Source organism: Ilyonectria robusta (assembly GCF_021365365.1).
Source record: "Ilyonectria robusta strain PMI_751 chromosome Unknown BGZ61scaffold_5, whole genome shotgun sequence".
NCBI classification, from domain to species: Eukaryota; Fungi; Ascomycota; class Sordariomycetes; order Hypocreales; family Nectriaceae; genus Ilyonectria; species Ilyonectria robusta.
Window position 1 is genome coordinate 591,628 of NW_025764439.1, and position 25,899 is coordinate 617,526.

The 25,899-nt window shown below is 54.2% G+C and overlaps 12 protein-coding genes across 12 annotated transcripts; 5 read left to right on the forward strand and 7 right to left on the reverse strand.

The window, feature by feature from the left end:
• Positions 1-460: 460 nt before the first annotated feature.
• BGZ61DRAFT_179767 (uncharacterized protein) lies at positions 461-1,630 on the reverse strand. The gene is made up of 2 exons (XM_046237674.1): positions 1,308-1,630; positions 461-1,108 (listed from the first exon to the last, which is right to left on the reverse strand). The coding sequence occupies exons 1-2, from the start codon at positions 1,368-1,370 to the stop codon at positions 560-562; spliced, it is 612 nt and encodes a 203-aa protein (XP_046107393.1). The 5' UTR covers positions 1,371-1,630; the 3' UTR covers positions 461-559.
• A 3,047-nt stretch (positions 1,631-4,677) lies between these two features.
• Positions 4,678-6,687, forward strand: BGZ61DRAFT_345820 (uncharacterized protein; the record flags this gene model as incomplete). Its single annotated transcript, XM_046239823.1, has 4 exons — positions 4,678-4,742; positions 4,810-4,953; positions 5,035-5,794; positions 5,854-6,687. The coding sequence occupies 4 exons, from the start codon at positions 4,678-4,680 to the stop codon at positions 6,685-6,687; spliced, it is 1,803 nt and encodes a 600-aa protein (XP_046107394.1).
• A 1,816-nt stretch (positions 6,688-8,503) lies between these two features.
• On the forward strand, positions 8,504-10,147 carry BGZ61DRAFT_345956 (uncharacterized protein; the record flags this gene model as incomplete). The annotated part of the gene is made up of 3 exons (XM_046239836.1): positions 8,504-8,605; positions 8,703-8,828; positions 8,930-10,147. The coding sequence occupies 3 exons, from the start codon at positions 8,504-8,506 to the stop codon at positions 10,145-10,147; spliced, it is 1,446 nt and encodes a 481-aa protein (XP_046107395.1).
• Positions 10,148-12,741: 2,594 nt separating this feature from the next.
• Positions 12,742-13,473, reverse strand: BGZ61DRAFT_179863 (uncharacterized protein). Its single transcript, XM_046237675.1, has one exon. It carries the CDS (start codon positions 13,285-13,287, stop codon positions 12,790-12,792), a length of 498 nt encoding a protein of 165 aa, XP_046107396.1. The 5' UTR covers positions 13,288-13,473; the 3' UTR covers positions 12,742-12,789.
• On the forward strand, positions 13,210-14,311 carry BGZ61DRAFT_180144 (Clr5 domain-containing protein). Its single transcript, XM_046237676.1, has 2 exons — positions 13,210-13,567; positions 13,652-14,311. The coding sequence occupies exons 1-2, from the start codon at positions 13,449-13,451 to the stop codon at positions 14,139-14,141; spliced, it is 609 nt and encodes a 202-aa protein (XP_046107397.1). The 5' UTR covers positions 13,210-13,448; the 3' UTR covers positions 14,142-14,311.
• Positions 14,312-15,136: 825 nt separating this feature from the next.
• BGZ61DRAFT_180220 (uncharacterized protein) lies at positions 15,137-16,197 on the reverse strand. The gene has a single exon (XM_046237677.1). The coding sequence runs from the start codon at positions 16,080-16,082 to the stop codon at positions 15,546-15,548; it is 537 nt and encodes a 178-aa protein (XP_046107398.1). The 5' UTR covers positions 16,083-16,197; the 3' UTR covers positions 15,137-15,545.
• A 382-nt stretch (positions 16,198-16,579) lies between these two features.
• BGZ61DRAFT_180239 (Formamidopyrimidine-DNA glycosylase N-terminal domain-containing protein) lies at positions 16,580-18,124 on the forward strand. The gene is made up of 5 exons (XM_046237678.1): positions 16,580-16,649; positions 16,702-16,841; positions 16,895-16,929; positions 16,978-17,027; positions 17,075-18,124. The coding sequence occupies exons 1-5, from the start codon at positions 16,631-16,633 to the stop codon at positions 17,959-17,961; spliced, it is 1,131 nt and encodes a 376-aa protein (XP_046107399.1). The 5' UTR covers positions 16,580-16,630; the 3' UTR covers positions 17,962-18,124.
• Positions 18,125-19,119: 995 nt separating this feature from the next.
• BGZ61DRAFT_446271 (uncharacterized protein) lies at positions 19,120-20,181 on the reverse strand. Its single transcript, XM_046245193.1, has one exon. The coding sequence runs from the start codon at positions 20,081-20,083 to the stop codon at positions 19,271-19,273; it is 813 nt and encodes a 270-aa protein (XP_046107400.1). The 5' UTR covers positions 20,084-20,181; the 3' UTR covers positions 19,120-19,270.
• Positions 20,182-21,813: 1,632 nt separating this feature from the next.
• Positions 21,814-23,162, forward strand: BGZ61DRAFT_446273 (uncharacterized protein). The gene is made up of 2 exons (XM_046245194.1): positions 21,814-23,006; positions 23,060-23,162. Exons 1-2 carry the CDS (start codon positions 22,192-22,194, stop codon positions 23,088-23,090), a joined length of 846 nt encoding a protein of 281 aa, XP_046107401.1. The 5' UTR covers positions 21,814-22,191; the 3' UTR covers positions 23,091-23,162.
• Positions 23,163-23,798: 636 nt separating this feature from the next.
• BGZ61DRAFT_346174 (DHBP synthase RibB-like alpha/beta domain-containing protein) lies at positions 23,799-24,598 on the reverse strand (the record flags this gene model as incomplete). The annotated part of the gene is made up of 2 exons (XM_046239849.1): positions 23,799-24,430; positions 24,535-24,598. 2 exons carry the CDS (start codon positions 24,596-24,598, stop codon positions 23,799-23,801), a joined length of 696 nt encoding a protein of 231 aa, XP_046107402.1.
• On the reverse strand, positions 24,460-25,161 carry BGZ61DRAFT_180290 (uncharacterized protein). The gene has a single exon (XM_046237680.1). It carries the CDS (start codon positions 24,958-24,960, stop codon positions 24,580-24,582), a length of 381 nt encoding a protein of 126 aa, XP_046107403.1. The 5' UTR covers positions 24,961-25,161; the 3' UTR covers positions 24,460-24,579.
• BGZ61DRAFT_180272 (uncharacterized protein) lies at positions 24,730-25,247 on the reverse strand. Its single transcript, XM_046237679.1, has 2 exons — positions 24,958-25,247; positions 24,730-24,757 (listed from the first exon to the last, which is right to left on the reverse strand). Exon 1 carries the CDS (start codon positions 25,131-25,133, stop codon positions 24,972-24,974), a length of 162 nt encoding a protein of 53 aa, XP_046107404.1. The 5' UTR covers positions 25,134-25,247; the 3' UTR covers positions 24,730-24,757; positions 24,958-24,971.
• Positions 25,248-25,899: the final 652 nt, after the last annotated feature.

A 25,899-nucleotide genomic window follows, 5' to 3' on the forward strand; every position in this document is an offset into this window, starting at 1 on the left:
GGCACACGGCCCTCCCAAGTGCTGGATCAAGTACACGTGTAGTACAAACTCTGTGTAGCCGAGACATTTGAGCCGCAGTTCATGTGAGGAAATTAAATCATGACCCCTCCTCTACGGGCGGCAGGAGGCTTTTGTGGCGTCGCCACCAGCGATGCAATCGAGCCCATGTTTGGCGCATTCCACGGGAATAACACGCTTCGCAAAGGCACGCCCCTGGCCCAGCGGCCGCAAGGTTTCCAGCAATCAAGTTCATGATTTATTGCATGTACTCCCCTGGTCAGCGTATACCTCCGACGAGAGTTGGCAAGAGGCTGGCGGGCGGGTAAAGGAAAACACGCAAAAAGGAACAAAGGACAGCTGAAAGCCACTCCGACATCTGGTCTGCGCAATATCTGATTTGCGGAATCTGGTTAGTCCAAAATCACATCATCGATATCGGAGTCATGGGAGGTCAGGACGGGCGTCTCGTCATCTCGGTGCTTTCTTACAGCGACACCGGCCTCAGTCTAGACCGGGGCGGTTTGTCGTTGCTGAGGGATGGATCGATGGCGACGAGCTGTCACAGAGAAGGAAAAAAGAACCACAGTCCTGTTCCCTGTTTACGTCGCCTGCGTGCAGGTTCCTGGCCGTGGGATCGGGCGAGTGCGAAAACCCACGCATCCCTGCCTGGCTGTGCAGAGAGAACTTGCAGGCCATGACCAGAACGGGCTCGCGCCGGCGGTTCGACTTCGCGATTTGACCGGTTAAATGTTTTCCTCCGCCCTGTTCTGCGGGTGGTTTGGGGGCACTGGGCTGTTCGTTTTTCTGCACCAGCCCAGCCGAGTCCATTCCTTTCGATGTCCGAGATGCCAGAGCGTTTTAGGGGGCTTCTAGAGTCCCGGGTCCAGGTTCGGGTCCAGCCAAGTCCAGTCCAGGGGTCTGGAAGCCGATTGACCTTGGCTTGACCTTTGGCTGGTGTCCACTGATAGGCCACGGGAGAGCGTTTGCTTGCGGCGGGTTCGTGCGTCCGAGGCTGGACTCGCTGGAGGGGGGCGTTTGTCCGGTGGTTCCTTGGGATGACCGCTGTACTTGCGTAGTGGTGTTGCCGATGCGCTGCTGATCCAGTGCCCTGCAGCATTCCCATCAGCGCATCGACTTCTGCAGCAGTGTCAACATCAATTATCACCAGCACAGCCCAGGCAGGAGCTGCAGCTGCACGCGCGAGCTCGGCTGACCCGAACGAGGATGACGGATCATATCACGTATCCCAGGGGCGTGCGTGCGCCTATTGAGTGTGTGTGTGTGTGTGTGTGTCGGTGTCTAAGTACCGCATGGTTGCCGGTCTGGAAAACGTGCCGCCTTCTGGGTCGCGCGTGGCATGTGGCGGGCATGGACAAGGACCAACAATAGCCCAAGCCTATCGGTATGTCAAATACACATCTAAAACGGCGAAAAGGGCTGGCGGGCGGATGGGCGGGTTCCCGAGATAAGCAGGCCGGCACTCTATGGGTGGTTGACGTCGATATCTGAAGGCTGGCGGCAGGGGCACGCCGTAGCTAAGGCGGCCCAAGTGCAGGCTAGGGCCAAGTCGGAACCGCTGGCCAGGGAGGCAAGGGAAGCCATCGTGAGGGTGAGGGCCGAAGCGTCAAGCGTCAAGGTGGAGGGTCAAGGTGGAGGGGGGTTCCACGGGGGCGCGGTATTCGCTATCGGGACCGGTTTCACGGTGGATGCTGCGGCCTGTCGGTGTGCGCCCAACAGGATGACGAGAAGTCGCTCACTATTGGAAATGCCAATGCGAGTTGCCGGCCGTTCAGCTTCTGACCATTGCGCCCGCGACGGGTGAGGCGAGGCGGGTCCGCTGGTGGCAGTGGACACCGATACGGGGGCCGACTCTATCTAGCCGTCCTCTCATCGTCATGATGGCGAGGCGTGGGCGTTTTGGGCGTGGGTACTCTGCCCGGTATGCACATCCACGCTATGTTTTATGTGGGCTGCCTTGCGGCTTGCCCTGCCGGGTTTGTCTTTGAAATACATATGCACAAAGTATTGATCTGAAGTATTGTACTGGGTTGTGCACTGTTAAACTACATTAGGGTATGGAATACTGCTATCTTGGGTAAGAATTAGGGCTCGGGTAAGTATAAAGATCTGTTAGCTACCCAGGCTCTACAGTATATTAAAGAGATTTAGTATATATAAAATATTAAAATAGACATTTTATTTATCTCTTTATTAAATTTCATATAGATATTAATATGATTTTATTGAATAAGGTATGAAGTAGCAAAGTGCACTAGCTATGCAAAGTGAGCAAGCAATGTGTACATTATTTTGGATTAGAACTTTATGCCTCAGACTGTATGCGTGTGATGTCTGCGCGTGCGTTGCCTGCGTGCGTTTGCTTGCGCTCGTGTGGTGCTTCCGCTGGCGTGGGAGCGTGGGGGTTTGGTGTGCTCCAATATAGGCACACCGGCAGCGTAACCAGTATCGGGTTTGTAGAGACTGCTCCTGTTGTTTCATCTGCTTGGATGCATTGATTCTCTTGAGAGAGAGACAGCGGAAAGACGGGAAAGCGGGAGGATACCAGTGGATTGCGCTTCCGCAGACCCATGGCTATCGAACGGCACGACTCAGAAATAGCACGGGACGAGACGTGAACCAGTAACCGTGAACCATAGGAAACCGACACTCGCTCGTCACTCACTCGGACACTGGCTTCCGGCTCTTGCCTCTCTCAGCACCTTTCAACCTCCAGTGGGTTTTCGTTTCTCGCACCACAAAACCCCCAAGGACCTTGTCAACAAGTATTCCTGCATTCCCCTGGAACCTTGAACAGAAGCCCTGGTCCGTCTGGTCTGCCCCCTTCTCGGCGGTCCACCACCGAGCAGCGCTAAAGCGCCTCCTCTAGTTAGCCGGTACGTACTTCGTACAAGAGGCGGATGGCTGCAGCAGAGTTTCCAGAAGGGAAAGCTTCCATCGAGCTTCGATAGCACGATTCGTGGTGACTCGTACCCTGGGCCCTGTCCAGCCACAAGCCGACCGGCGTCGCCGCCCCACCACCTACACCCCCCCGGCGCAACCACCTTGGGCCGGTGCGCGTTGCTGTTCTACTCTTTCAATCCACTAGCACTGACTGGCACTGACTGGCACTGACTGGCACTGGATTTCGTGATTTGAATCATTCTGTGGTGCCCATTTCCATACCCTCCAAAGTCCACACAAACCCACTCAATCCCACTGACGCACACTCCTGCTAGGTTGAGTCTCCGTCTGCCAGGGTGGGCACAGTCCCCTCCCGACTCCCGGGGGGCACTTTGTGGCATTTTGGGGGCCTATCGACTTTGGCTTCTCGGCTTAATCAAGATACTAACTTGGCAGGTTGTTCCACCGCAGAGAGTTCCTCCGATCGGTTGTGTTCGTGGTTGGGTTTTCTTAGCGGCTTGCACCCGGCCATCCGATTACACGCGTAGTCGCGCTGGTTGAAGGAACCATTGCACCCAGCCGTCCCGGCGACCAAAACGCCGAAGCTCCGTCGGCGCCGGCGTACGACGCCAGTTGCCGGGTACGGAGTACAGGAGTACAGGAGTAAATGGCATTCTGGGTGACCATGGACATGACTCCACGAACGTCGATCTGGCTTGCTGGACAGTGTCAGGAGGACCGCTTTGCCTTGCCGCGACCCAAATAGGCATGGGGTCATGGGCGTGTCGCATGAGATGGGGATGGGGATAGGAACGGGAATGGGCTGTGAGGTGAGAAGTCAGAGAGAGGGCGTGTTTCTTGGTCAATGCTTGCGCGCTTCTCGCTCGCACTCCCCTCCCCCTCATCAATATTCCTCCCAATGGCCTGAACCGTCGAACTGGACTGACCCCGATTGCTGTATGGATGCGGCCACTTTTTCTTCTCCAAATTCCCCCATCCTCAGTCTCTGGTCATTTTGTCGGGCAGGGTAAACAAGTGCAGTTGGCATAAATCACCGTCGTGTCCCCCACTCTCCTCCTGCTCCTCCTCTGGCAAAAGTCATTGCCACCTCTAGTCGCCCCCAAGCAAGCCCCCCTTCGGTTTCCCAGTCATCACTCTCGTCTCTTTTCAAGATTTGATTTACAAAGAAACCCAACGGGTGGTGCCTTATCAGCAGGACCCTCTTTTATATTTTTGTCCCGTCGGGCGTCTCCATCAGTCCCAGCACCGGCCCCCTCTGATTCACCATCGGGTTCCACCTGCGCCGCTTTTGATCTCTTCGCCTCCTACCGCACGGAGCCCCCTACGGAGCCCTGACGAAGGCTTCCATGCGACAGGGGAGTGCCCGACTACCACTATCCACCACTATCCACCACTACCATCCACCACTGTGAAGTACCTAACTGCACCACCATCACGACCCTGCACCCTGATTCTCTGATCTCACTGTGCCTGTGCCCCACCACCCAACCCGCAATAGAGACACACCAGGCACACCAGCACGCCAGAGCCACAGACCATCCCAGACCATCCCGCTCGCCGCCGCCGCCGCCGATTGTCGTCTGTCGACTCGTGTCGTGGTCGTCGCGGGATGCCATTGCCCTGCGCTGCGCCGTCCCCGAATAAAACCGTCCCGGTCCTCCCCCCAACTTTTACGCATCCCGCTGGCCCTCTTTCCTGGATGCGATCGGCCATCCTCCTCTCTCTCACCTCTCACCACCCAATCCGCCCTCCACCATGCCGTCCTTTAAGCCCTTTTCATCCGTTACGGGGCGCAACTCTTACAGTCTCTTCGACATTCGGTAAGTTTTCCCGCGGCATGATGCAGAACCCACCAGGCCGCCTGCTAATCCGTCGCCCCCAAAATAGATTAGACAGCGACTTTATTGTCTTTCGAGGCACCGAACATGAGTCCACCGGCCAGCTTCTCAAGGGCGTCCTCGTCCTGTGCCTGCAGTCGTCTCTGCGCATGGAAGACGTCCGCCTTCGACTAATGGGCACTCTGCGCCATTCGTAAGACCACCCAAGTCCCCTGGTTCTTGGAATTAAATCCCCCTCCCAGGACGATCTCTGACCAAGATTGTTTATGAACAGATGGGCTGACCCCAGAGGAAGTGCTCCGGGCGTTTCCGGCCAAAAAGTCGACAAATCCACCAACATCCTCGAGCACCGATGGTCGCCCTTTGTCGGAACCCATGGCAAGAGCATGACTCTCCCTGCCGGCAACTACGAGTGGCCTTTCGAATTCATGCTCCCCGGCGAGACTGCCGAGAGCGTCGAGGGTATCCCCGAAGCCTCCATCACTTACAGACTCAAGGCGACCGTTGGACGCGGCAAACTGGCTTACGACCTCCACGCCTACAAGCACCTCCGAATAATCCGAACCCTGGAGCCCGGCGCCCTCGAGTTCCTCCACGCCATGAGCGTCGAGAACATCTGGCCCAACAAAGTCGACTACTCAATCGTCATCCCGCAGAAGGCCGTCGTCTTTGGCGGATCGGTAGCCATGGAAATGCGATTCACTCCTCTTCTAAAAGGACTGGAGCTGGGAGACATCACAGCGAGACTAATGGAGGTGCGAGAATGCTGCGTGCAGGGGCCTTCTGGCCTGAACATCCGGGAACACCGGACCGAGCGCGAAGTGGCCATGTGGAAGTTCGAGGTCACGAGGGAAGAGCACTGGCAGAACATGATCGAGGACACGGGCCAGGAGGGCTGGGCCATGACCAAGAGACTTGATCTGCCCAAGAAGTTGCGCCAGTGCATCCAGGACCTCAACCACCATGGCATCAAGGTCCGCCACAAGATCAAGTTGACGGTTGCGCTCTGCAACCCCGACGGTCACATCTCCGAGGTAAGTAACACGACGCAACCAACTCCCTAGAGCCCGTTTGCTAATTCATTAAACTGCAGCTTCGCGCCACTCTTCCCATCTCCATCTTCATCTCCCCAAACATGCCTCTCGACGAGCAAGGCAACCTGGTCGACCAATCACCCAGTACCCCCAGCGAGCAAATCATCGGCACAATGGCTCCTCCCGGCTACGGCGAGCACCTCCTCGACCAGCTGTACGAGGATGTCGACATGAGCGGCTTCCAGACTCCTGGGATCCAGTCTGGATTCAGCAGTCCCTTCTACGCACAATCGCGATCCGGATCATCGGACAACCTGGCTGCAGCCCTGACTCACAGCCGGCCCGTGGCTCCGGCAGCGCTATCATCGCGACTAGCCGACGTATCGCTTGATCCCTCGCAGAGAAACACGTCTTACACGTCGATCGGCTCGGCTTCTGGCTTTACTTCCCCGACGTCGGCACCCCATGGGGCAGCTCCGCGATCGGAGCCACAGTCGTCAGGTGCTCTGACGAGAAGCAACAGCGCGGAAGATGACTCGTCACGCAATTCAGCCGAGCACGTCGATCTGGATCCCAATGAATTCTACGAGTTGAACAAGGTCCCCAGTTACCAGACGGCGGTCCGAACCCCGGCACGATCCCGCGCCGCTTCCGGCAACGTAGCGCTACCCGACTACCAGACGGCTCTGAGCGCTCCCCGAACCCCACCGGCTGCAGATATTGTGACGGATCCCCTTGGCACCATTTCTGAGGATCAGGCTGGCGAGGACCACCTTCACCAGGTTCACCATGTCTCGCGCCCAACCAGTTTGATGGCGGGACGTTCCTACACGGACGACTCCGCGAACCATGGAAGGATGCCTGTTGTTCAAGGGCGTGACCAAGTTGTTTAAATGGATGATGACTTGTCTTGACAACATTTTGAACACTTCTTAATTTACTATACGACAGCAGTTGGAGGCGACATTGCAGAATCAAACAAATAAAGCGACATTTTGGACATGGGAGGCGTTCAGGGAACAAGCCGAGACCCCAGGAGGGATTTTCTTGGTTCTTCTTTTTGGGATATGATAGACTGGGTGCAAACAAGGGTTGATTTGGAACGAATGTGCTGAGGAAAGGATGCATGAGAGACAAACAGAAACGAACGAGCACGCACACGCGAGAAGCGGTTCATGGTAGCACGTTCCTTGTACAGTAGTAGTACGCTTATACCCCAGGGCGTACTGATACCTACCTACCTATCACAGAAGGGATGAGATTAGGTATTGAAGAAGATTACTTGAACTTGAACGTCTGGTCTGTGTCGATGCAGTGAGCACTGTAAGTGAATATAAGTTAAAGACATTGGATGGGCGTGTAAGCTTGGGCCTTGGCGGCGTCCGAGCTTGTTCCACCATGTACCATGACGATTTGGATGGACGGGACGAGATGGGATGGCATGGGGCGGCATGGGACAGTGCATGATCGGACCACTCGCTTCTAGAAAGTCACGTCCTAGTATTCCCGAATGCCGCGGACGGGAGCCCGCGTGATGGCGTGGTGCGGTTCTGCGGTGGTGGTGTGGTGTGGTGTACATGCGCAACGTCACAGTTGGCTGCCTCCGGAAGCAAAACCGGGAAGTAAGGTAGGCCGTGGGACGTGTTGGCAATTAACTAAGTGGTGATGTTATCGATTAAAACGCCGATCCATCTGGTTTCGGTCCTCCAACAATTGCTAAAGGGCCTGAAGATCGCGGGGAGCGCGATGACCTAGTGTGGCACAACTCAAGCTAAGGGTCCATTGACGTCACGACCTTGGCGGGATGGGTGGTAGCGTGGGCGTTAAGGGTCTGGTGAGGGCTGCTGGAATTGTCATGATGGGAGCGAAAAATTTGACGGTGGCGATGGAAAATGATGCAGCAGTTGTTGATTGTCTCAGTGATATGGGCGAGTGATGCATCCCGGCTCCAGGTGACCAAGGGTTGGATCATATCGACGTGGGTGGCATAGTGGATCGAGCGAGTGTCTTGGCTCAGCTGGCTCTGCGACACGAGCACCAAACAATCAATCAATCCTTCTGTAGGATGCCTCTGCTTGCGCCCCTGTACTTGTACCTCTACGGTTGTACTCTGCGATCGTGGACCCTTTTCTTGGCAGCGTAAATCCAATCTTTTATCTTTTGTGGGCACGATTAGAGTAATACTACACGCGTACTACTGCTGCACAAGACAAAGATACTCGCCAAGCATTGGGTAGATAGTCTGCTAATAAGGTCTAAGGTCTATGGTCTATGGTCTCTGCGGATCAGGGCCTAAATGTTGCGAGACAAGATCCGAGTCGAATCGAATGGCAGCGAGCCACACCATCACCGACTTCACCTGAACTCCACCACCAGCGCCGGCTTGTGTCTGTCCCGCTTAGGCCCTCTTTGTGCTCAACAACGTCATAACGTCATCGCTCCTCTTCAGGACTGAAACGTTTGTCTCTGGTGATTTTCGTGTATATCTGCTGGTGTTGCACCGCTCGTCGGCTGCCTCCTTCCGCGTACCTATTTATCGGCACCCAATCCACCTTCCCACCCCGGCCCAAAGAGCTCCCCCCTGTGATACCCCTCTTCGCTAATAGAGCTCCCTCCCCCCTGCCAAGCTGGTCAACAGTTAATTTCACCCTTTCACCCTCTCTGTTTTGCTGTTAGCGATTCCAAGCAGTATCAATCAATTCGCCCATCATGGCTACGGCTGCTTCACCTACTGTCTCCCTGCCCTCGAGGGCAACTACCGGCCTGAGCGCCTTCAGCGATGAAGCTGTGCCCGAGGTCGACCCCACAACTGTACGTGACCGCCATCCCGGCCAACCTGGCGCGATGCGATGCGCGCGGAAGCTCCGGAGTTGCGGGAAGACGACAGATGTGCTAACACAAGGTGCAGACAGCTGGATTGCTCGCAGAGCGTCTGCAGGCATGGAAACATTGCGTCGGCTACCTCGAGGACTACGTGGGGACTATGGAGAAGATCCATGGTCGCCACGCAAAGGAGTATGAGAAGGTTCTCAAGGTTCGTACGACCCAATACCCGTTCTTGGCACTGGAAGGTGTAGATCCGGTATTTGGAGGAGGCGAAACAAAGCGCAAGAGGCTAACTCAAGCACCACGCAGACCATCTCCAACCCCCTCAAGGAGGGTCACCACTTCGACCAGAGTCTCGGCGGCGTGGCCGGATTCTTCGAGAACCTGCGCTCCAACACCCAGGCCATGATCAACACCAACATCGAGACCGAGAAAAGCATCAAGGGATCTGTCCTCCCTATCCTCGAGCGCCTACACAAGGAGATCAAGCATAAGGCCAAGGAGCTGGCCCACGGCGTGCAGAAGGGCGCCAAGGAGGTCGAGAAGGCCCGCAACACCACCCAGAAGCACATTGAGCTGCTCGGCCAGCAGAGCGCCGCCTATGATTCCGCCGGCGGCAACTTCCAGGGCCATGATGACCCGTATGTTGTCCGCCGGGGCATCTTGCACCGTCTAAGCAACCAGGTCATTGCTGAGAACAATCACCACAACGACCTTCTTGCTGTGCAGACCAACTTTTCGGCGTTCGAGGCGCACGTTATCGAGGTTATCCAGCAGGCCATGGAGGCCTTCACTCTACTGGCTGGCGGACAGGGTGAGAAGATGCGGGCTCTACATACCGACGTACTCGGGGCCATCCAGCGCGTCACCCCTGACTTTGAGTGGAATCACTTCCAGGCCCGCAGTGCGGATCGCCTCGTCAGCCCTGACGATCCCGCTCGCTCGGTAGAGGCGGTAGTGTTTCCTAACATGGACCACTCCGCGACCAAGGCTATGATTGAGGGCTCTCTGGAGCGCAAGTCGCGCAACAAGCTGTCATGGGGCTACTCGACCGGGTACTACGTAGTCACCCCTTCCAAGTTCTTGCACGAGTTTAAGGACTCGGACAACACACGGCAGGACCCCAAGCCGGAGATGTCCGTCTACCTTCCTGATGCCACCATTGGCACGCCAAGCGGAGACAAGTTCAGTATCAAGGGCAAAGATAGGGCCAAGACAATGAGCAGCAAGCTCACGGGCTCGTCGGAGCTGAGCTTCAAAGCCCACACGGCTGCTGATGCCCAGAAGTGGTTTCAGATCATCTCCAACCTCGCTACCGCGAGTGGCCAGGTTAGCAGCGCGACGTCGACGCCGGCTGGATCCACGCCCACGTCGCCCGTCCTCAACAACCCCGCCAGCTTCAGCTCTTCAGACAAGATTGACGACAAGCTAAGGACAACGGCGCCTGTCACGCCTGCGGGTGATCACAAGGCTCAAGAGGCGGGAGTCATCGGTGCTGAGCTGCCCGTGTCGGAGAAGAAGGCATAGGAGGCTTAAGCACAAGAAGTGAGGCGGACGTGGGGAGAAGGCAACCATGCACGATGCGCAAGTCGCCAGCATACGTACACACACGCATGGATGTGGCAGGCACGCGCATAACATGCACCCCTCCGCAGACGTCTCCGCAGATGGAATTTGGTGGATTTGCGTGAGACTTTCCAAGCCAAGGCTGGCGACCAGGAGATGGATTTGACACAAGCGAGGGCAGGGCTGCAACAAGGACGATTAATAATGAGCAAGAGGAAAAGAAGGCAAAAGTGTAGCATGTTGCTTACATCTGATATCCCAATTGCCAAACTAGCGGGAGCTTCCCATCGAGTTCCTCACGTCATATCGTTGACCTGTTCGAGGATGCTCAGGACACGCGTCGGTTATGCTTTCGACCCAGCGAGGCAATGAATGGCCTGGTTTTTTTGATCTGATTGCTATTTTAACGCTGTGCTTTACATTATTAATATACATGCTGGGATCTTCAAAGTACGGTTGCTTACTGCCTATCTCATGTCTGCTTGTCAGTATCTCACCACCCACGTTGATCACCCATCGGCGAGCCGGCATTGAGTTTGGCCCCCCACGAAAGCGTCTGTTTCCCCCCTGCAACAACGGTCTCGACCATGGGAAAGTAGAATGGTGAGGCGGTCCTCGGCCGGCAATGCATGCGTTCACCGAGAGAGCTAAGACGGCGTCGAGCGGAGAGGGGGGAGCGTGGAAGTGCAGGTCCAACTGCGTCAAGGTCGATTATTGGCTGGTTTACAGGCCGAGTGGCTTGCCTGGACGGGCTGGGGACGGGCTGGAGACGGGCTGGAGATGGGGGTGGGAGGGGCGGCGGCAAGTAGCCGCAAGTGGCTTTGATCGGGGGCCGTTGTTTGGAGGGTATTTTGGGTATTTTGGGGACATGGGGAGAAAGAGGGGAGAGGAGAGGAGAGGCTTGACTGCGGCACGCAATAGTTGGAGGCTCATCTCGGCTGTGTGGGACAGATGGTTGTTGGTGAAAGGCAACCAAAGCACATATGGCGGTCACGGGGGTCACGGAGGTCAGGCTCTGACTCGGACTCTCGGCGAAGCAACATGGCCTCGACCAACTCGACCAACTCGACGAGGAAACAAACCGATTGTCATCATGTCTTGGTTGTTGGCAGTTAGCCAGCCACGTTTGGCGGGGGGAAGAGTAGAGTAGCCAGTTCTGGCGCAACTGGACCGGCGACAACCTGACCGGCGACTACCTGACTGACAACTACCTGACCGGCGCATATGCTCGCATGCTTTCTTTGTCCTTCACCGGGTTGTCCATTCCCAGCCTAGATCGAGTTACCGCCCTCAGCCTAAGTCGAGTTGCCTCGTTGGCTGTGCTCTTGGCAAAGCCCAATCGCGGGCACATCGGTGCCGGTACGGTGGTTTCCCAATAAGCCGCTACCGGCCGGGGAACCGGGACATGGAACCCGACGAAACGATCCGCGCGTACAATGAGACAATTGGAAGACGAGACGAACGAGACGAACCGGACGAACCAGGTGAACCAAAAGGACGATCGAAACTCCAAAGACGCGCAGGCGCCCGAAACTTGGGGGCCAACAGAGACACAGCAAGGTTGTCTTCCCCGAGGCTCTGGAAGCTGGAAGCTGACCTGTACGAAAATCACTCGGTCTCCTCTGTCATTGGTCCATCCGCTCATCTCGTCGAAGCTGCGTAGTAGACGGGCGGCATGAAGCCTGAACAGCGTGAAAATAAGGCGAGCGGTGCACACGCGTGTCCAGTTTCTGTGTCACCGCTGCAGCCATTCGCAGCCATTCACATCCATTTACGCCCACCCAAGATGCTGCCACGATACTGCCGCCCTTTACGGCGCATGCCAGTCCCCTCCCGTGCCTGCCGACACAATGCCATCAAGCCAAAAAGAAAAGGAAAGGAAAAATTTTTTTTACCAAAAGTGTATCACGCGGCGCGGTCAAGACTCTGCCACCTAATGGCGATGAGCGCTGCTTGGCAAGCCGCAGCTGCACAGTTGCGCCGGGGCGGGCTGCTAGGTTTCGGATGAGGGCTTGAATTGTGTTTTTGTTTCGGAAGATGCACCGCCGGAGGATGCACCGGAGCAAGAGGGGCGGCCAAAGGGGGCAACAGCCAGCGCATTGAGGAAACATGAGGCTGAATGTGCTCTTTGCTGCGTGGGAACAGCGGCTTGAAAGACGCCTATGCAACCTATGTCTCATCCTCTCGCCGCTTCAACCACCCACAACGGACGGACCGGTCGTCCATAATCTCGATACGCTGCATCGGGCTCTGGCGTTTGCACAAGTCGCCTCGTTCAAGAGACGCCGCCAGCGAAGGATCGGGCCAACGAGCATCCCGCGGATCGGCGGATGCGTCCTCCTTGCAGAGAGAGCAGCCGAGTCGAGGGCATCGCAGCCCGTCGTCATGCCTCATGCTGGCGGCTGGCTGTCTTGTCTGCCTTTCCAACGCACCACGCAGCACGCACTACCACCACCACTGCGTCGTTGCTCTCTCCCATTGACCCATACAATTGTGCCCTCGGACTGAGTCAACCAAATAACAACCACTACAACGACCACCATCCTAGCCCGTGTGGCGCCTCTTTGCCTAGGTCATTCAACCGCCAAGCGGGCTCCAGGAGTCTAGAGGTGGGCTGCTTGCCCTCTGATCTGCCTTGCTGCAAGCCGCCGCTGCCTCGTCGAGTACAGCGATGCCCTTGTCCATGTCCCGTCCCTCCGCCATGCCTCTGTGAGGGGTGGAGGGACCCCATGCCGCCGAATAAGGCTCTTGCTCAGTCGACAATGCCAGAAAGTATTAAATAAGGCTGCGCTCTGAGCCTCCAGCACCGCAGCCGAACTTTTCTTCCCCCGCCCACATTGTCTGCGCCCGGTTCCCCCTCTCGCTGATTCCTTTATTTTTCTCTTCTCTTCCCCCTTGCTGCTCCGTTGGTGTTGAAGGTACAACAGAACTTCCACCTCCGCAACTCGGTCCCAAAAAGCCACCCCTTTCTTTTGCCAAACTAACAACCGACAACCAACAACCTGAGACCTCCAAAAGAAAAGAATCGATCCCAAAGAAGAGGACAATAGGAGCAGAAAAAGCATACAAACCAAGACACAAAAGAACTGACAGTACATCATTCTGGTTAAAGTCCAATGCCCGCCGTGAACACCGTGCTGGTTGTCACTGTTGCTACCGTTGTTCCCGGATAGACAACACTACGACGCAGCAGATCAAGACGACACGACAACGCTTTTGTCAAAGCACATCCCCTGTGATCATTCTCTGCCACCGACAAGTTATGATGGCTAAGCCGTGGAATGATCACCGCCACACCATTGTGCGCCTGTACATCAATGAAGGGAAGACCCTGCAGGAAGTCCGCGCCATCATGAAGTCCCAGTACAAGTTTGAGGCCTCGTAAGTCCCCGTCCTTCTCATCCCTATTCCAAGTTTCGAGACAGAATGGACGAACATAGGCAAGCGGCTAACCAACAATGCCAGGGTCCGTTCCTATCGCCAGCACTTCGACCAGTGGCGAGTCGGCAAGTACAACTGCAAGAAGCGCATGCTCCGCCGCCGCCAGTCCCAGGCCAACCGGCCGCTGCTCCCCTCGCCGCCGCGAACTCCCGTCGAGTACGTGTACGCCTCCTCCCCCACGGAGTCCATCTCGGAGGGCGCCACCGTCGGGGCGTCGTCGCCCGAGTCCATCGCCTCGACTCGGCGGAGCAGCCAGCACACCCCAGAGCAACGGCCGCTGCCCGACCCGTCGGCGCAGCAGCATCGCTTCATGCCGTTCTTCGAAGGCAATCCCACCCAGGAGCTGCCCCTGCGAGAGAAGACTTCCCCACGCGCCCGGGGCTTGGATGCCGTGGGACCGGCGCCCACCAACATCTGGGACGACGAGTTGCAAGTCGTGCTCCGCGACAACGGCATGGCCGAGGACCTGATGCCTCCGTTCGTCAAACCTCCCTCTCTCCCATCCAACCAGTGAACATGGTCCTCTGACAAGCCCTGTAGCATTCTCGACGTACAAGGCGTTGAGCGCAAGTACCTGCCTCCCGTGACCTGCCCCGACGCCCCGAGCTGGGACATGGTTCGTTCGTCAACGGCGCCGAACTACCAGCTCGGCAGCCCGGATGGCGACTACTACCGGCTCCCGTACCAGGACACGGTCCCGCGGTGCTTGCCAGACATGTTCGGGCTGGGCTCGCTGGCCCGGTCTGGCGACTATCGGCCCAGTCTGCGGACTATCCCCAGACTGATGTAGGAGCGAACGGGTGGTAACACTAGCAGGAATGGAATGACCTAGCACAGCAGTTCAGCAACCGAATCAGCTTTGATGGATTCGCCTCATGATGGCTGTTGAAGTGGGAAATGTTTTTGTTTTTAACAAGTTTGAACTCTTGGGGGAAACAAGTGTGGTGGATTGTCGCCCAGGCACACCACAAGGAACAAAGGTCAACCACGACCAACCTCTCGCAGAAGGGCCGGATGGCTTTGGCCACCATTGTCTCGGGAGCACACGATTAACCAGTTGTGATGTGCGATCACAGTAGCATCTCTCGCCATCACTCATTTCACGGCAGAGAGATGCAGGTCGCACTTCACACAGGGATTTATGATATTGGAGTAACTCTTCCGGTGTTCAGTATGTATACGTTTGAATAGATGATCTTATTTGCGGACAAAATTATGCATTCGCTCTATGTTTTTGGTAAAAGCCCATGACACTTGTCGTACTTCCCGTCCCCATCAATACTACACGAGTCCACGACGTGTCCGCCCTCATGGAAGGTCCGACATCACTTGACGACGGACTCATCACCAATTAATGAGTCGTGCCGTGTCCCGAACATCAAACGTTTCCGCAAGATGTTTCTCGTTTCAGAGATGCATGTACCTGAAGACAGAGTGTCAGTAACTTGTCTCAAAAGAATTCATCAAGAAAGAGTGAATATGAGGGATTGTCAGAAAGGGTGCCTTGTCACAGGCGTTGTCATCAATGCATTTTGCTAAGTTGACCGTCGTGATATGTATAATTCATCATGTAAAAAGGGTGAGATGAACAAGAGAAAGGGTGCACTAACCTGATGGCAATGGACGCCAAACCGAATTTTCATCAGCCTGAGAAGTCCTTTCGAAAAGTCAGCGACGTGCTGACTGATGGGCTGCCTCTCAAAGGTGAAAAGAGCATCTCGATCAGACTATAAATGAATTGTCGTCGTAGCGTGAGCTCAGACATATGCTTGTCGTATTCATTTTGGATCATCAGGGAGATGATGCTCTTGGATGAGATGGCGAATGCACTCGAGCAACTCACATTTAAACTACTTTAAACCCAATTAGCCATGTTCGTGCAGAGTTTTCAACGCGAATTGTGGGGTCAATGCAAATTTCAGGAAAGCATGAATGGAATAGATATATTGTGTCTGCATCGGAAACCCGGATAAGACTCGTCATCTGGTTTCATCAGGAAAGCATGATGGTACAAGAAAATGCAAATACTTACGTTGTCGCGTATGGAACCTGACAATTTGATCTGTAGAAGCAGACCGCAAGACATGGCACAGTCACTGGCACTGGAAGCAGGGTCAGCCTCAGTGGCTCTCCTCGGTCCATCATTTGTTCGGTGAGTGCGTCGAGTCAGTGGGCGAGGTTTTCTAGGCCTGCCGCAAAATGGCTTTTCGTGCTCATGCGATATCGGAGCCCAGTGCCGCTTCATCATAAAATTCGGGTGCTTGGGTCGGGACGTAGGAGCGCAGCATACCTTGCCATTGTCTAAGCCTTTAATGTTGTCAGCGAGGGTTCGTCCAAGTGGGCAACATAAGTAATTGGATAGGAAGTCCATCAGAAATAGCCATTTTATATCTTCAGCGAAAAAGATCTCAGCCGGTAATTTCCAGCGTATATTGTAAAAAGAAATGATCATCATGAAAGGACAAGGAAAAGCGCGACGAAGCACACGTACCTTGTTCAAGGCTGGTCAGAAGCCAGCGGAACCTTGAGCATGCTCGCAATGATCCACCGCTTGGTGATAAGAGCTCTGTGAAGAAACAGTCAGCACATGTCCAATGTAGGTATGTGGTACAGTGAAGCGTGGTGACAGAAGTCGTTCAGACTGACGTGCAAAACAGTCGTTTCATTCCCGTTAGGTCAAAGACTCTAGTTTGTGTGGTTTGGTGTGTCATCATGTTGGAGAGGGGGTGCTGTGCAGTGTAATGCGCTGCGCATCAAGGACTTACCTCGAGTTCCATGTGGTGATGAGGAATGGAAAGAGCTTTGATTCTGGCAGAAACTTTTCACCTAAATACTTGCAGATAAATTAAGTGGGGGCTGGTGCATGTGACCAGACACGTGATATCGCGTCTCCACGCGACCCATCCCAGCCCCTTTCGCGTCACTGTCCATCGAAACCGTGAATCAGCAGGAGTGGACTCAACATCTACAGGGTAGATTATCCAATTTTGACGCTCCTTGAAAATGCCTGAGATTGCTGAAGGTTCGTTTCTGTCTCTATGATTTCTGAGAGCCTCTCACTAAGATTGACGCAGTCGCACGTATCGTGCACTTTCTCCGCCTTCACGTGGTCGGGAAACGAATAGCCTCCGCCTCCGCCATTGACGACAAGAATGTGTTTGGAAAAGTGGGCACGACCGGTGCTGAAGTGGAGGCCGCGTTGAAAGGGAAGAAGGTAAATGGCCCAGAGTTTGCTTTGGGTACGATGACATTGCCTAACCCATTCAGATTGTGTCGGCAGGAAGTCAGGGCAAATACTTCTGGTAAGTTGCCAGATGATTTTGTTTGGCGCCTTTGATTAATAGGAACAGGATCACGCTCGAGAAACCTCCACATTTAGTAATGCATTTCGGCATGACTGGTAAGGCTCCTGACAGGTGGCTTGTGCACTCTCTCACATGGTATTAGGATGGGTCCATATCAAGGACGAGAAGACGGCATACACCAATTACTACAAGAAGATGAAAGACGAAGACATCGCGCAGTGGCCGCCAAGGTTCTGGAAGTTCCAGTTCGCAACCGAAGGAACTCCAGCCGTCGAAGTCGCTTTTACTGATTCACGTCGGTTTGGACGGGTGCGACTTGTCGATTGTCCCGGAGACGAGATTAGAAAACACTCACCCCTGGTGGAGAATGGCCCCGACCCGGTAGTGGATCTGGACAGGTTCACCGAGGAATATTTGCGAGGTAAGATGAGGGCGAGACATGTCCCGATCAAGGCTCTGCTGCTTGACCAGGCGATGATCAGTGGTATTGGCAATTGGGTAGCCGATGAGACACTTTACCAAGCAAAGTTGCATCCCGAGCAATACTGCGACGATTTCGACGATGCTCAAATTACGAATCTCTACGAAAACATTCGCTACGTATGTCAGACGTCTGTCGACAAACTAGGAGACTCTGATCAGTTCCCCAAACATTGGCTCTTCAACTACCGATGGGGCAAGGGTGCCAAGGGAACGGCGGCCAGGCTTCCCAACGGCGAGAAGCTAGCCTTTATTACAGTTGGCGGTCGAACCAGTTGCTATGCTCCTGGAGTGCAAAAGAAAACCGGTAAGACAGTTCTTGGCATCAAAGAAGAGCCGGCCGAGGGCAAAGAAATCGCAGAAGCACCCAAGAAGTCACGAAAAAAGAGCACGTCCGAGTTTTGGGAAGAGGGTGGCCCCCCTGCCAAGAAGAAGCGAACATCATCGGCAAAGGCGGAACCGAATGGTGACAAGGTGAAGACTGAGCCCGTGTCAGAGGATGCGGAACCAGAACTTGGTCAAAGGCGTTCTACGCGATTGAGAAAGTAAGAATCGAGCACAGCACCGGCTTTGACGGCATATCGGTGGCGGGATTTGTCTCGATACCCGGATGCCTCGGTTCCAGGGCATCACGCAACAGCCTGTCTTCTCAGATGATCTAGTCCGCACCCACAGAAGCCGCAGCTCGGCGCAGTTTACTATGACGGAAGGATTGTGACCCTGTGACGCATATGGAATCCTCGTGGTGACTCGGCGTCTTGCTGGGGACATTTTTGCCACGTTATTCGTGGAAAGTTGTTGGGTACAACTCTGCTGGTTGCATTGGCCGCCTGCCCGTCTCGGATCATGTTCCTTTGGACAATTGTCTTGACACATGTACCCTGCATTTGATTTGAGGCCTCAAACTGAGGCAAATGCAGTGGTGGATGGCCTCGAAGCCATGCTGTCTACACGCAAAGGACAACGCAACAAGACCCGCCAACCAAGTCGAGGGCTAAGGATTCCACAAGCACCAACATTCTTCGGCCTATCGACATGGAAGCCTGACAAGACTCGGGCCCCTACGTGTCCTACTGCTGGTAATTGGAGTATCCCACAACTCGAGTTTGGCAGTCATCTCGATGGCGTCCCAACGCAGAAGCTTGAAGTAGCATGAGCTGGAGGCCGATATGGCCACTTCATTGGATTAATGGAAAGTAAGGCTGCTTACATGAGGTGGGCGGGGATTTCAGCCTGATACCGAGATATTTGCGAGGGTTGGGTCACAAGCTGTGGAAGTGTGTGCATCATTGGCCTTAATACGACTTGGCGTTTCCTAGTTGGCTTCGTGTTCGGCGTTTATGCAATGTGATTTCTTCAATTCAGCCAAATGTCCTTGCATCCTAAAATAAGCCGTGTGATTATGGTGTCAGGCCTAGATATACGGCCCCCAAATGGTGCCATGTTCTTTTGTTAATTCAGCCGCACCATGCTAACTTCTTTAAGTCTGATGATGGATGAGTGGCTTTTTCAATAGTGTTGAGGCTGGTGGCAAACACCTGGGTAATGAGTAAATGCCCTTGGTATTTCCTGGGTGCTGAGGATGTACGTAGTCTCATAAGTTCGCTTGTGACTATTTAGCAGCGCCCGATGAATATGCAGTGGGACTGAATATGTGATGAAAATTGCGCGTGAGTTAATGACTGTACCACCTTTCTAAAAATATAAAAAAAATACAATATTCATACAAAACATCTGTGCTCAGGGTGACTTGAACCATCATTTGAAGCCACTCAACTACCATCCGTCCAATTTCAAGCGCGTAGTTGCTCAGCCTCCACCTAGCTGGTTAAATGAGTGTAGGATGCTTGGATCATTGTCATACGAGTCGAGGAAACCATGCCAAAGATTTGTCCTCGTTTTCGTGAAACCATCGGTGTTGTTCTGGTGACCAGGTCCAATACGCGTCTGCCTGCTCCTCGTCATCAATGTCGCTGTCCTCGGATTTCGTCGAGACGATCTCAATATCGGGCCATTCAGATTCGCTGTCGAGTTGATCGCAACAATTGCCTTTGGCTTCACCCTCGTTGTGTAAACCCCTCTCTCCATGTACAGTGTCGCTCTCAGCCTCCTCATTTCCTTGCTCATCTCCGTTGTCATCAGCTGGCCTTAAATTCCTGTCCTCGTTTTCACTCTCGTTCCCGCCCGTGCAGTCTCCAGATACAGAAATGGTTGTTGCTGTACTAGATCTGGGCTGGGTGGTTGAGGATTTTGATGTTACAGATTCCGTATCCGAATCTCGCTCTGACACAATCTCTGACGCTCCCACAATACTTTCAGGCGCGTCCCCAGGTTGTGTGGTCTCACCCTTAGAGCTCTCGCCCACTTTCTTTTGGTGTGACTGTAGGATCCCATTTTCACGCAACTCTTGCTCTGAAAATGTCATTAACCAAGACCGAATTGGCTGTTCCCAGTCTTGCTTCCGTAGAACGATTTGGAATGGAGAGTCGCGCACAACCAGATGTGCTGTCACCTTCGTATGCTTTAGACCGGGGTAGCGCCATTCTAAAATCATCAGGGTGTCGTTGTCGATATTGAACGCTGAAGCACGCGAACCGTAATTGGTTATGAGCAGTTGCTTTGCCGCAGACTTCGCGATGAAGCTGTACTTTGCGCGATTGAAGAGATACATGACGGTGACTGTTTTCGGGGGGGTGTTTTTAGGAGCGCGGCCCAAGGCTGGTGATGGAGAGTTGTTGAGGACCTGAACATCGAGGAGGCGGACTGGAATACGTTTGTGTGGTCGCATGGCAGATTTGAGTGACACCTTCTAGGGTGGATGGCGAATAAACTCTAATGAAGAGCGGCAGATGAATAATTCGATGAGGGGAGGATAGCTCATGAATAGTGAGGTTGTGAGGATCGGAGTTTCGAGGGGCCCCTAAGTTGTCATGTCGATAAAGCAATCTTATAGCTGAATTGTAATTACATTAATTCGACAGCCGAATTCATCTCAGTCGAGTATGCAATTGGGATTGTTTTGGGGCGAGAGGGATCCAAAAGTGCTGCAGTATCTCATCACAAGGCTACCAGTCAGGTTGGTATACCTCGGTGAGCTTGGCAAGGATAATTTCTCTTTAGCCCAGAAGCGCCTGAGTTGTAGGACGCCATACGTTTCAACCAGAAGTTCGAGAATGGACTGACGTTGACTCCGGGCGGACTGGAAGAGAATGTGGTGTTGGGCAACAAAATGACATGTGTTGGGATTCTAAATCACAAAATTTATTAACGTGTCGGGTTTGAAATCACAACGGACAATTTCGGGATCCGAAATTCAGGAACCGTTCATGTGAACGGCCCGAGGCCCGGGGTTCAGCAGCCACCGAGTGGGTGAAGTCGAATCCAAGAATATATAGCACGGAGTCTGAGGCTGATGCTCTGCTGACAATTACCACAGTATTACGGGGTTGCACAACCTGTCATCTTTTAATATCGATGTAATGGAACGCGCCGCGTTTCTTTGAGGACCGGGGAGTGCTAGGACTCCCGCTGAATCGATCAGGCTGAGCGACAGTGACGTTGCTATTATCGCCTTCTGTCCGCTGATCAATATTCGCTGCTTTTGGACGTGGCTGCAGCGCACGTTGGTACATGCAGCATGGCTGGAGTCTAGGCATGCAAGGTGCAAACATGGCACTTGAGGGTGTCAAGGGCTCTCTAATATGATTGGATTATAAATGTCTACTTTGCTCGACGCCCTGCAGACCATCAAACGCCAATAGGAGCCCCGCTGTGATATTGTGAGGCCCCATGGCTTTCGAGTACATGTGGCGACCTCGGTTGCCCTTGTTTTTTTTCACGATTGATCCTGACAGGTCTGGCCTTGGTGGCAATTGGCCAATGGTTACCCATGGCTTTATTTTACCCTGTCTGGGACTCTTTGGCGTTGTCTTCAACTACCTTTGGCTGGCTGGGTCAGGCCGCTACTGGAACCTCATTTTGCAACCTGAGCTGAATTCGGCAGCTCTAACGCCATTTCAGGCTGAGCTGGCAACCAACAGACTGATCGAGCCCAGCCCGTTGTCATATTTCTCACCGGAATCGACTTACCGTAGGGGGTTAATCTGGCCACCAACATACAGGGACAACTTGGCATGGACTGTCATTGGCTGATATCATTTGCATTACGCCTCATGTCGGAGCTCGAGCGAATGCTGTACTGCGCCCCGTAAGGCTATGCCTTTGATCGCCTTAGCCAATTAAACCCGCATCCTCGAGATGCAAGGGGAAGGTCGATTGGTCACTTTCCAGGTTCTTGCATTTACTGGAACCTGATGTTAGCATGCTATACATGATACACGTTAGCCACCGCCCCGTTAGGCAAGTCCATTCCTCTCGGATTCGCACACCCTACCTAGGTAGCTGCATTCCTGATGGGCCTCATGTTACTACTCTCTCTCTCTCGTTGGCTCGTAATTTTAGTGCTCGTGACCAAAGAAATGCACGCATGAGCAATGAGTAATGTTGACCTAGACACCCTCAAAATCCATTTTATCCATGTGAATGTATTCTGCCTGGAATAACCCCCCATTCGATACAGTTCAACGCAGTCTCTTGTGAGCATGCACCTTTGCAGTAGCTACGAGACTCCTCAAGCGTCAAGTCAACACCTTCAGTTCAAGCCTTGCAATCAGTCAATTGCCCCTGGATGAGTGCTTACCCACGGTGTTTTCAGTCACTGCCCTAGCCTTGCCACCATCTGCTTGAGAATCGCATCAACACACAATTGGTGGTATACTCATGACCCGGCGCCAGCGAAATCCGAATCGGCACTGTCTCGAAGGGACCGAGTTCGATAAACACAAGAGCCCGTTCTTCGCCCCTCAGCAGCGGCATTTTACCAGCAAATCGGAACAAGAGGTGCGAGACGACGGCACCGTCGCAGAGCGATCGACAGAATCAGCAGCCGAATGTCAAGAGATTTCGTCAAACCCAATGACTCGCCTTGGTGTTTATCAAGCGCTTCGATCTGAAGGACAAGATCCTTTCCTTGCTAGGGCGACAGTGGAACAAGGAAGCAAATTAGAATGCTCAGAGATCAGTGTTGAAACGAAGCGCCTCCTCGACAACAAACATCTCACTCGCGATCGAAAGTCGCGCGCACTGCACTCGCCGACACGGCGCAGCTCGAAATTGCCTCCGAGATCGACTACGCCGAGCACGCCTGCGAAAACCAAACCTCACCGAGACGAACGAAATATAAAAGGCGTATGTATGTGGGGAGAAGACGGCTGGCAGGGAGTCATTGCAAAAATTGATCCTAACGCTGAAGAATCGATCCTTGATGACAGGACAGCGAGCGCGCTCGGATTGACGCTGCAACCGATGCCTCGACAAAAAGCCAAAAGAGTACTGCTAGCCAACTCGGAAGACTCTCACCCACAATACTGGGCAAAAAGTGTTCGCTTGAAGGTTGCCGACTTTCCTTCTCTGTCAGTCGACATCACCGTTGCACGCGTTAGCTGCGAGCCTGCGAACGTGGTCATAGGTCGACACTTGTTGAAATTGCTGGAAGATACGGAGAACAGGAGCGCAACAGGTAGTCCACAACCGGCCTGGGGTGATATGAGTAGAGAGATCTTTCCAGTCTCTGGGGCTGGAAACTTGCAATCTGGGGGTCAATTACCTCTCTGTCCTGATGTCAATACTTCCACTGACTCAAAATGTAATCTAGGAGATGCTCTATACCCCCTAGTATCCGGTCCGACCAATTCGGAATTTTCAATCTCTTCGTTCTCTGGCGACTTTGCCAGCGTTTACGCGGGCGACGGATCGTACAACGCGTCGATTGGGGAAATATCGGCCAACCCAAGATTCTGGGGAATAGAGGACATGCACGCAGACGGCACGATGCTAACCGATAGCTGTGCATCACTTGACAGATGCTATACTGGAAACTATGCAGGGATTTAAACTAGATGTTTGGGACAAGATAACATGGGCCCACCATCAGTTACACAGTACATGGAATTTTTTTTTTTGGCTCACAAAGTACAACTCACAATGAGTAACTCCAACCCGATTGGGCCCTCCATCAATGCGTGTGCTTGGGAAATACGAGGAAGAAGGATGAGGGCGTCCTCATCTTGTCTTTTTTGTCTTTTGGCTGCCATAACACCTCAACACGGGGAGGCACATGTGGCCCCCATTCTATGCCCAAACCATGAGAGGGAAAACACATTGAAAAACACATGAACAAAACATGCCGTCATCAACCATCAAACAGCACCCATAAGACACGCGAGTATACAAGAAAGGGAACGAGTAGATGGCGCCCCGTCACCACTGTCCAAAAACCACGGCTCACACATGTCCGCATCCACGCTCAATTGGTCCAGTCCTCACACTCAGCTTCCGTTAGCCTCGAGCTTGCCCTCGGTCTTCTCGACGTAGGCGACGAGGTCGGCAATGGTGCAGACCTTGATCCCCCACTTGCGCGCAAAGGCAATGCAGGCCTCGCCTCGCAACATGCCGACGTTCTGGCGGATGGCCTGACCGGGAACCTCCTCGCCGTCGTCAACAATCTCGCAGATGGCGGCGGCCTGTGTCTTGCCGGCCAGGCGGCAGAACTCAACAGCGGCCTCGGTGTGGCCGTTGCGTTGGCGAACGCCTCCTGCGCGGGCCTGCAGGGGAAGGACGTGGCCGGGGCGACGGAGGCTCTCGGGCTTGGAGTTAGGATCGGCGAGCACGCGGCACACGAGGGCGCGGTCGCGGGCGCTGATGCCGGTGGTGACGGAGGGGTCAGCGGCGTCGACGGAGACGGTGTAGGCGGTGCCGCGAGGGTCTTCGTTGTTGGAGACCATCTGAGGGAGGCCGAGAGAGGTGATGAGGGCGGGAGAGAGCGGCGCGCAGACGTAGCCGGAGGAGTGGCGGATGAGGAAACCCATCTTCTCGGTGGTCACATCCTGAGCGGCGATGATGAGGTCGGCTTCGTTCTCGCGGGAGGGGTCATCGAGGACGACGAGGAACTCGCCATTTCCTAGTTGGAGTCAGCGCGAGTCGGGGTCACAGTGCGTCGGGTTCAGAGTGCGTCGATGGTTCCACGAGTGACTCAGGGACGAAGACTGGAGAGGAGGCGCGTACGGAAAGCCTCAATAGACTCCGGGATAGAGTCGAACTTGGTCAAATCTATCGTGGGCCCAGGCATTGTCGCGGCGGGATGTGGATAATGGGAGGTGGAGGTGGAGCGAGGAAAGCGTCGGGTTCGGCGAGTGTGGTGTCGAAGTTTGTTGTGTGACTCTCGGCCTCGGCTGCCCTGCGATGCGAATGCGACGAACGGTGCGGGCTCGGAGAGAGGGGGAGGGGTCTGGGTTTTGCTTGGTCAATGGCGCGGGGTATAGATGGAATTAGAAAGATGGAGAAGGGGAGGTAGGTATTGGTATAAACGGGCGATGGGAATGCAACACAGACGATGGGTACAGAGAGAGGAGGGGGAAGGATACACGAGAGGATATACGAGAGAGATGGATGACTGAGGATAATATGGAGGAGAGTACGGAGTAGAACCATGACTTATTCCATCATATGGTCGGCAATGGCACCGCCGTACAGGAAGCGACGGCATGATTCCTTGCCGTGGCCTCCGCTGCCCGGCCACGGCCATGGTCATGGCTCGGATCCGCGCGGTGAATTGCCGGCTTTATGGAGCCATGGGCAGCACATTCGCACCCATTCGCACCCATTCGCAAACCGGCTTGCCCGGACTGAGCCTAGGTAGGTCTAGAGTCTGGAGAGGCCGACCCAAAGTTTGCCTGGCGGGAGAAGCACATAGAAAGCGGAAGAGTGCCCAGATGCTCACATGTCACCGCCCGCCAATTCCTCGACTCGCAGCCGCCGCTCGGCGTTGCAGGGCCCCGCGATGGACCATTTAGCGCACCCGAGGCCCGCCTGCTACTGGGGTCAAGGAGGTTCATGGATTTGTCCAAGTCGCGCGGCTATTATGTAAGCACCGCTCAAGGCGCAGTTGGAGACCCGAATTGCGAAAGCATCAGTCAGCGCTCACTCACTGGACATGGGTTCATGAATGGGTTCATGAATGGGGGGCTCTTCGATAATTCCCCGTCCCGCCATGTGCGAAAATCTCTCTTTATCTGCTGCAACGAGGGGTTATTACGGAAATGGTGGAGCCTATGACGGTGTCGATAAGAAGTAGGATCAATTCCTCCAATTAATCGCTATCTGTTTGGTCCTGTCCTGTCGTGGTGGAACAGAACGGCGGAACACGACAGCTTTGTCACCCAGAATCCCACTCTTGTTGACTACGCCAGACTCCTCTTGATGACATGGCGCGAGGTGAAAGGGAACCCTGCAGTAATCCCGCGAGAGTCGAGGTTAAAGTTTATAACCCCTAAATTCGTATACATGGTTTCGATATTCGTGTTTGCGTCGATGTGAGTTCCGAACAACCACGTCGGAATGCTGCACTTTTTACACGCCTAGATAACATCA

What these genes read in the sequence shown, in the direction of transcription:
- BGZ61DRAFT_179767 (XM_046237674.1), bottom strand. Translation starts at nt 1,370, where the DNA reads ATGCCCGCCACATGCCACGCGCGACCCAGAAGGCGGCACGTTTTCCAG. An exon ending in TCCAGACCGGCAACCATGCG is followed by an intron (nt 1,109 to 1,307) that starts GTACTTAGACAC and finishes GGAATGCTGCAG; the next exon opens with GGCACTGGATCAGCAGCGCA.
- BGZ61DRAFT_179863 (XM_046237675.1), bottom strand. Translation starts at nt 13,287, where the DNA reads ATGATGTACTGTCAGTTCTTTTGTGTCTTGGTTTGTATGCTTTTTCTG.
- BGZ61DRAFT_180144 (XM_046237676.1), top strand. Translation starts at nt 13,449, where the DNA reads ATGATGGCTAAGCCGTGGAATGATCACCGCCACACCATTGTGCGCCTG. An exon ending in CAGTACAAGTTTGAGGCCTC is followed by an intron (nt 13,568 to 13,651) that starts GTAAGTCCCCGT and finishes CAACAATGCCAG; the next exon opens with GGTCCGTTCCTATCGCCAGC.
- BGZ61DRAFT_180220 (XM_046237677.1), bottom strand. Translation starts at nt 16,082, where the DNA reads ATGATGATCATTTCTTTTTACAATATACGCTGGAAATTACCGGCTGAG.
- BGZ61DRAFT_180239 (XM_046237678.1), top strand. An exon ending in CCGCGTTGAAAGGGAAGAAG is followed by an intron (nt 16,842 to 16,894) that starts GTAAATGGCCCA and finishes TAACCCATTCAG; the next exon opens with ATTGTGTCGGCAGGAAGTCA. An exon ending in AATGCATTTCGGCATGACTG is followed by an intron (nt 17,028 to 17,074) that starts GTAAGGCTCCTG and finishes ACATGGTATTAG; the next exon opens with GATGGGTCCATATCAAGGAC.
- BGZ61DRAFT_446271 (XM_046245193.1), bottom strand. Translation starts at nt 20,083, where the DNA reads ATGTATCTCTTCAATCGCGCAAAGTACAGCTTCATCGCGAAGTCTGCG.
- BGZ61DRAFT_446273 (XM_046245194.1), top strand. Translation starts at nt 22,192, where the DNA reads ATGACCCGGCGCCAGCGAAATCCGAATCGGCACTGTCTCGAAGGGACC. An exon ending in ACAGGTAGTCCACAACCGGC is followed by an intron (nt 23,007 to 23,059) that starts CTGGGGTGATAT and finishes CTGGAAACTTGC; the next exon opens with AATCTGGGGGTCAATTACCT.
- BGZ61DRAFT_180290 (XM_046237680.1), bottom strand. Translation starts at nt 24,960, where the DNA reads ATGGTTCTACTCCGTACTCTCCTCCATATTATCCTCAGTCATCCATCT.
- BGZ61DRAFT_180272 (XM_046237679.1), bottom strand. Translation starts at nt 25,133, where the DNA reads ATGGGTGCGAATGGGTGCGAATGTGCTGCCCATGGCTCCATAAAGCCG.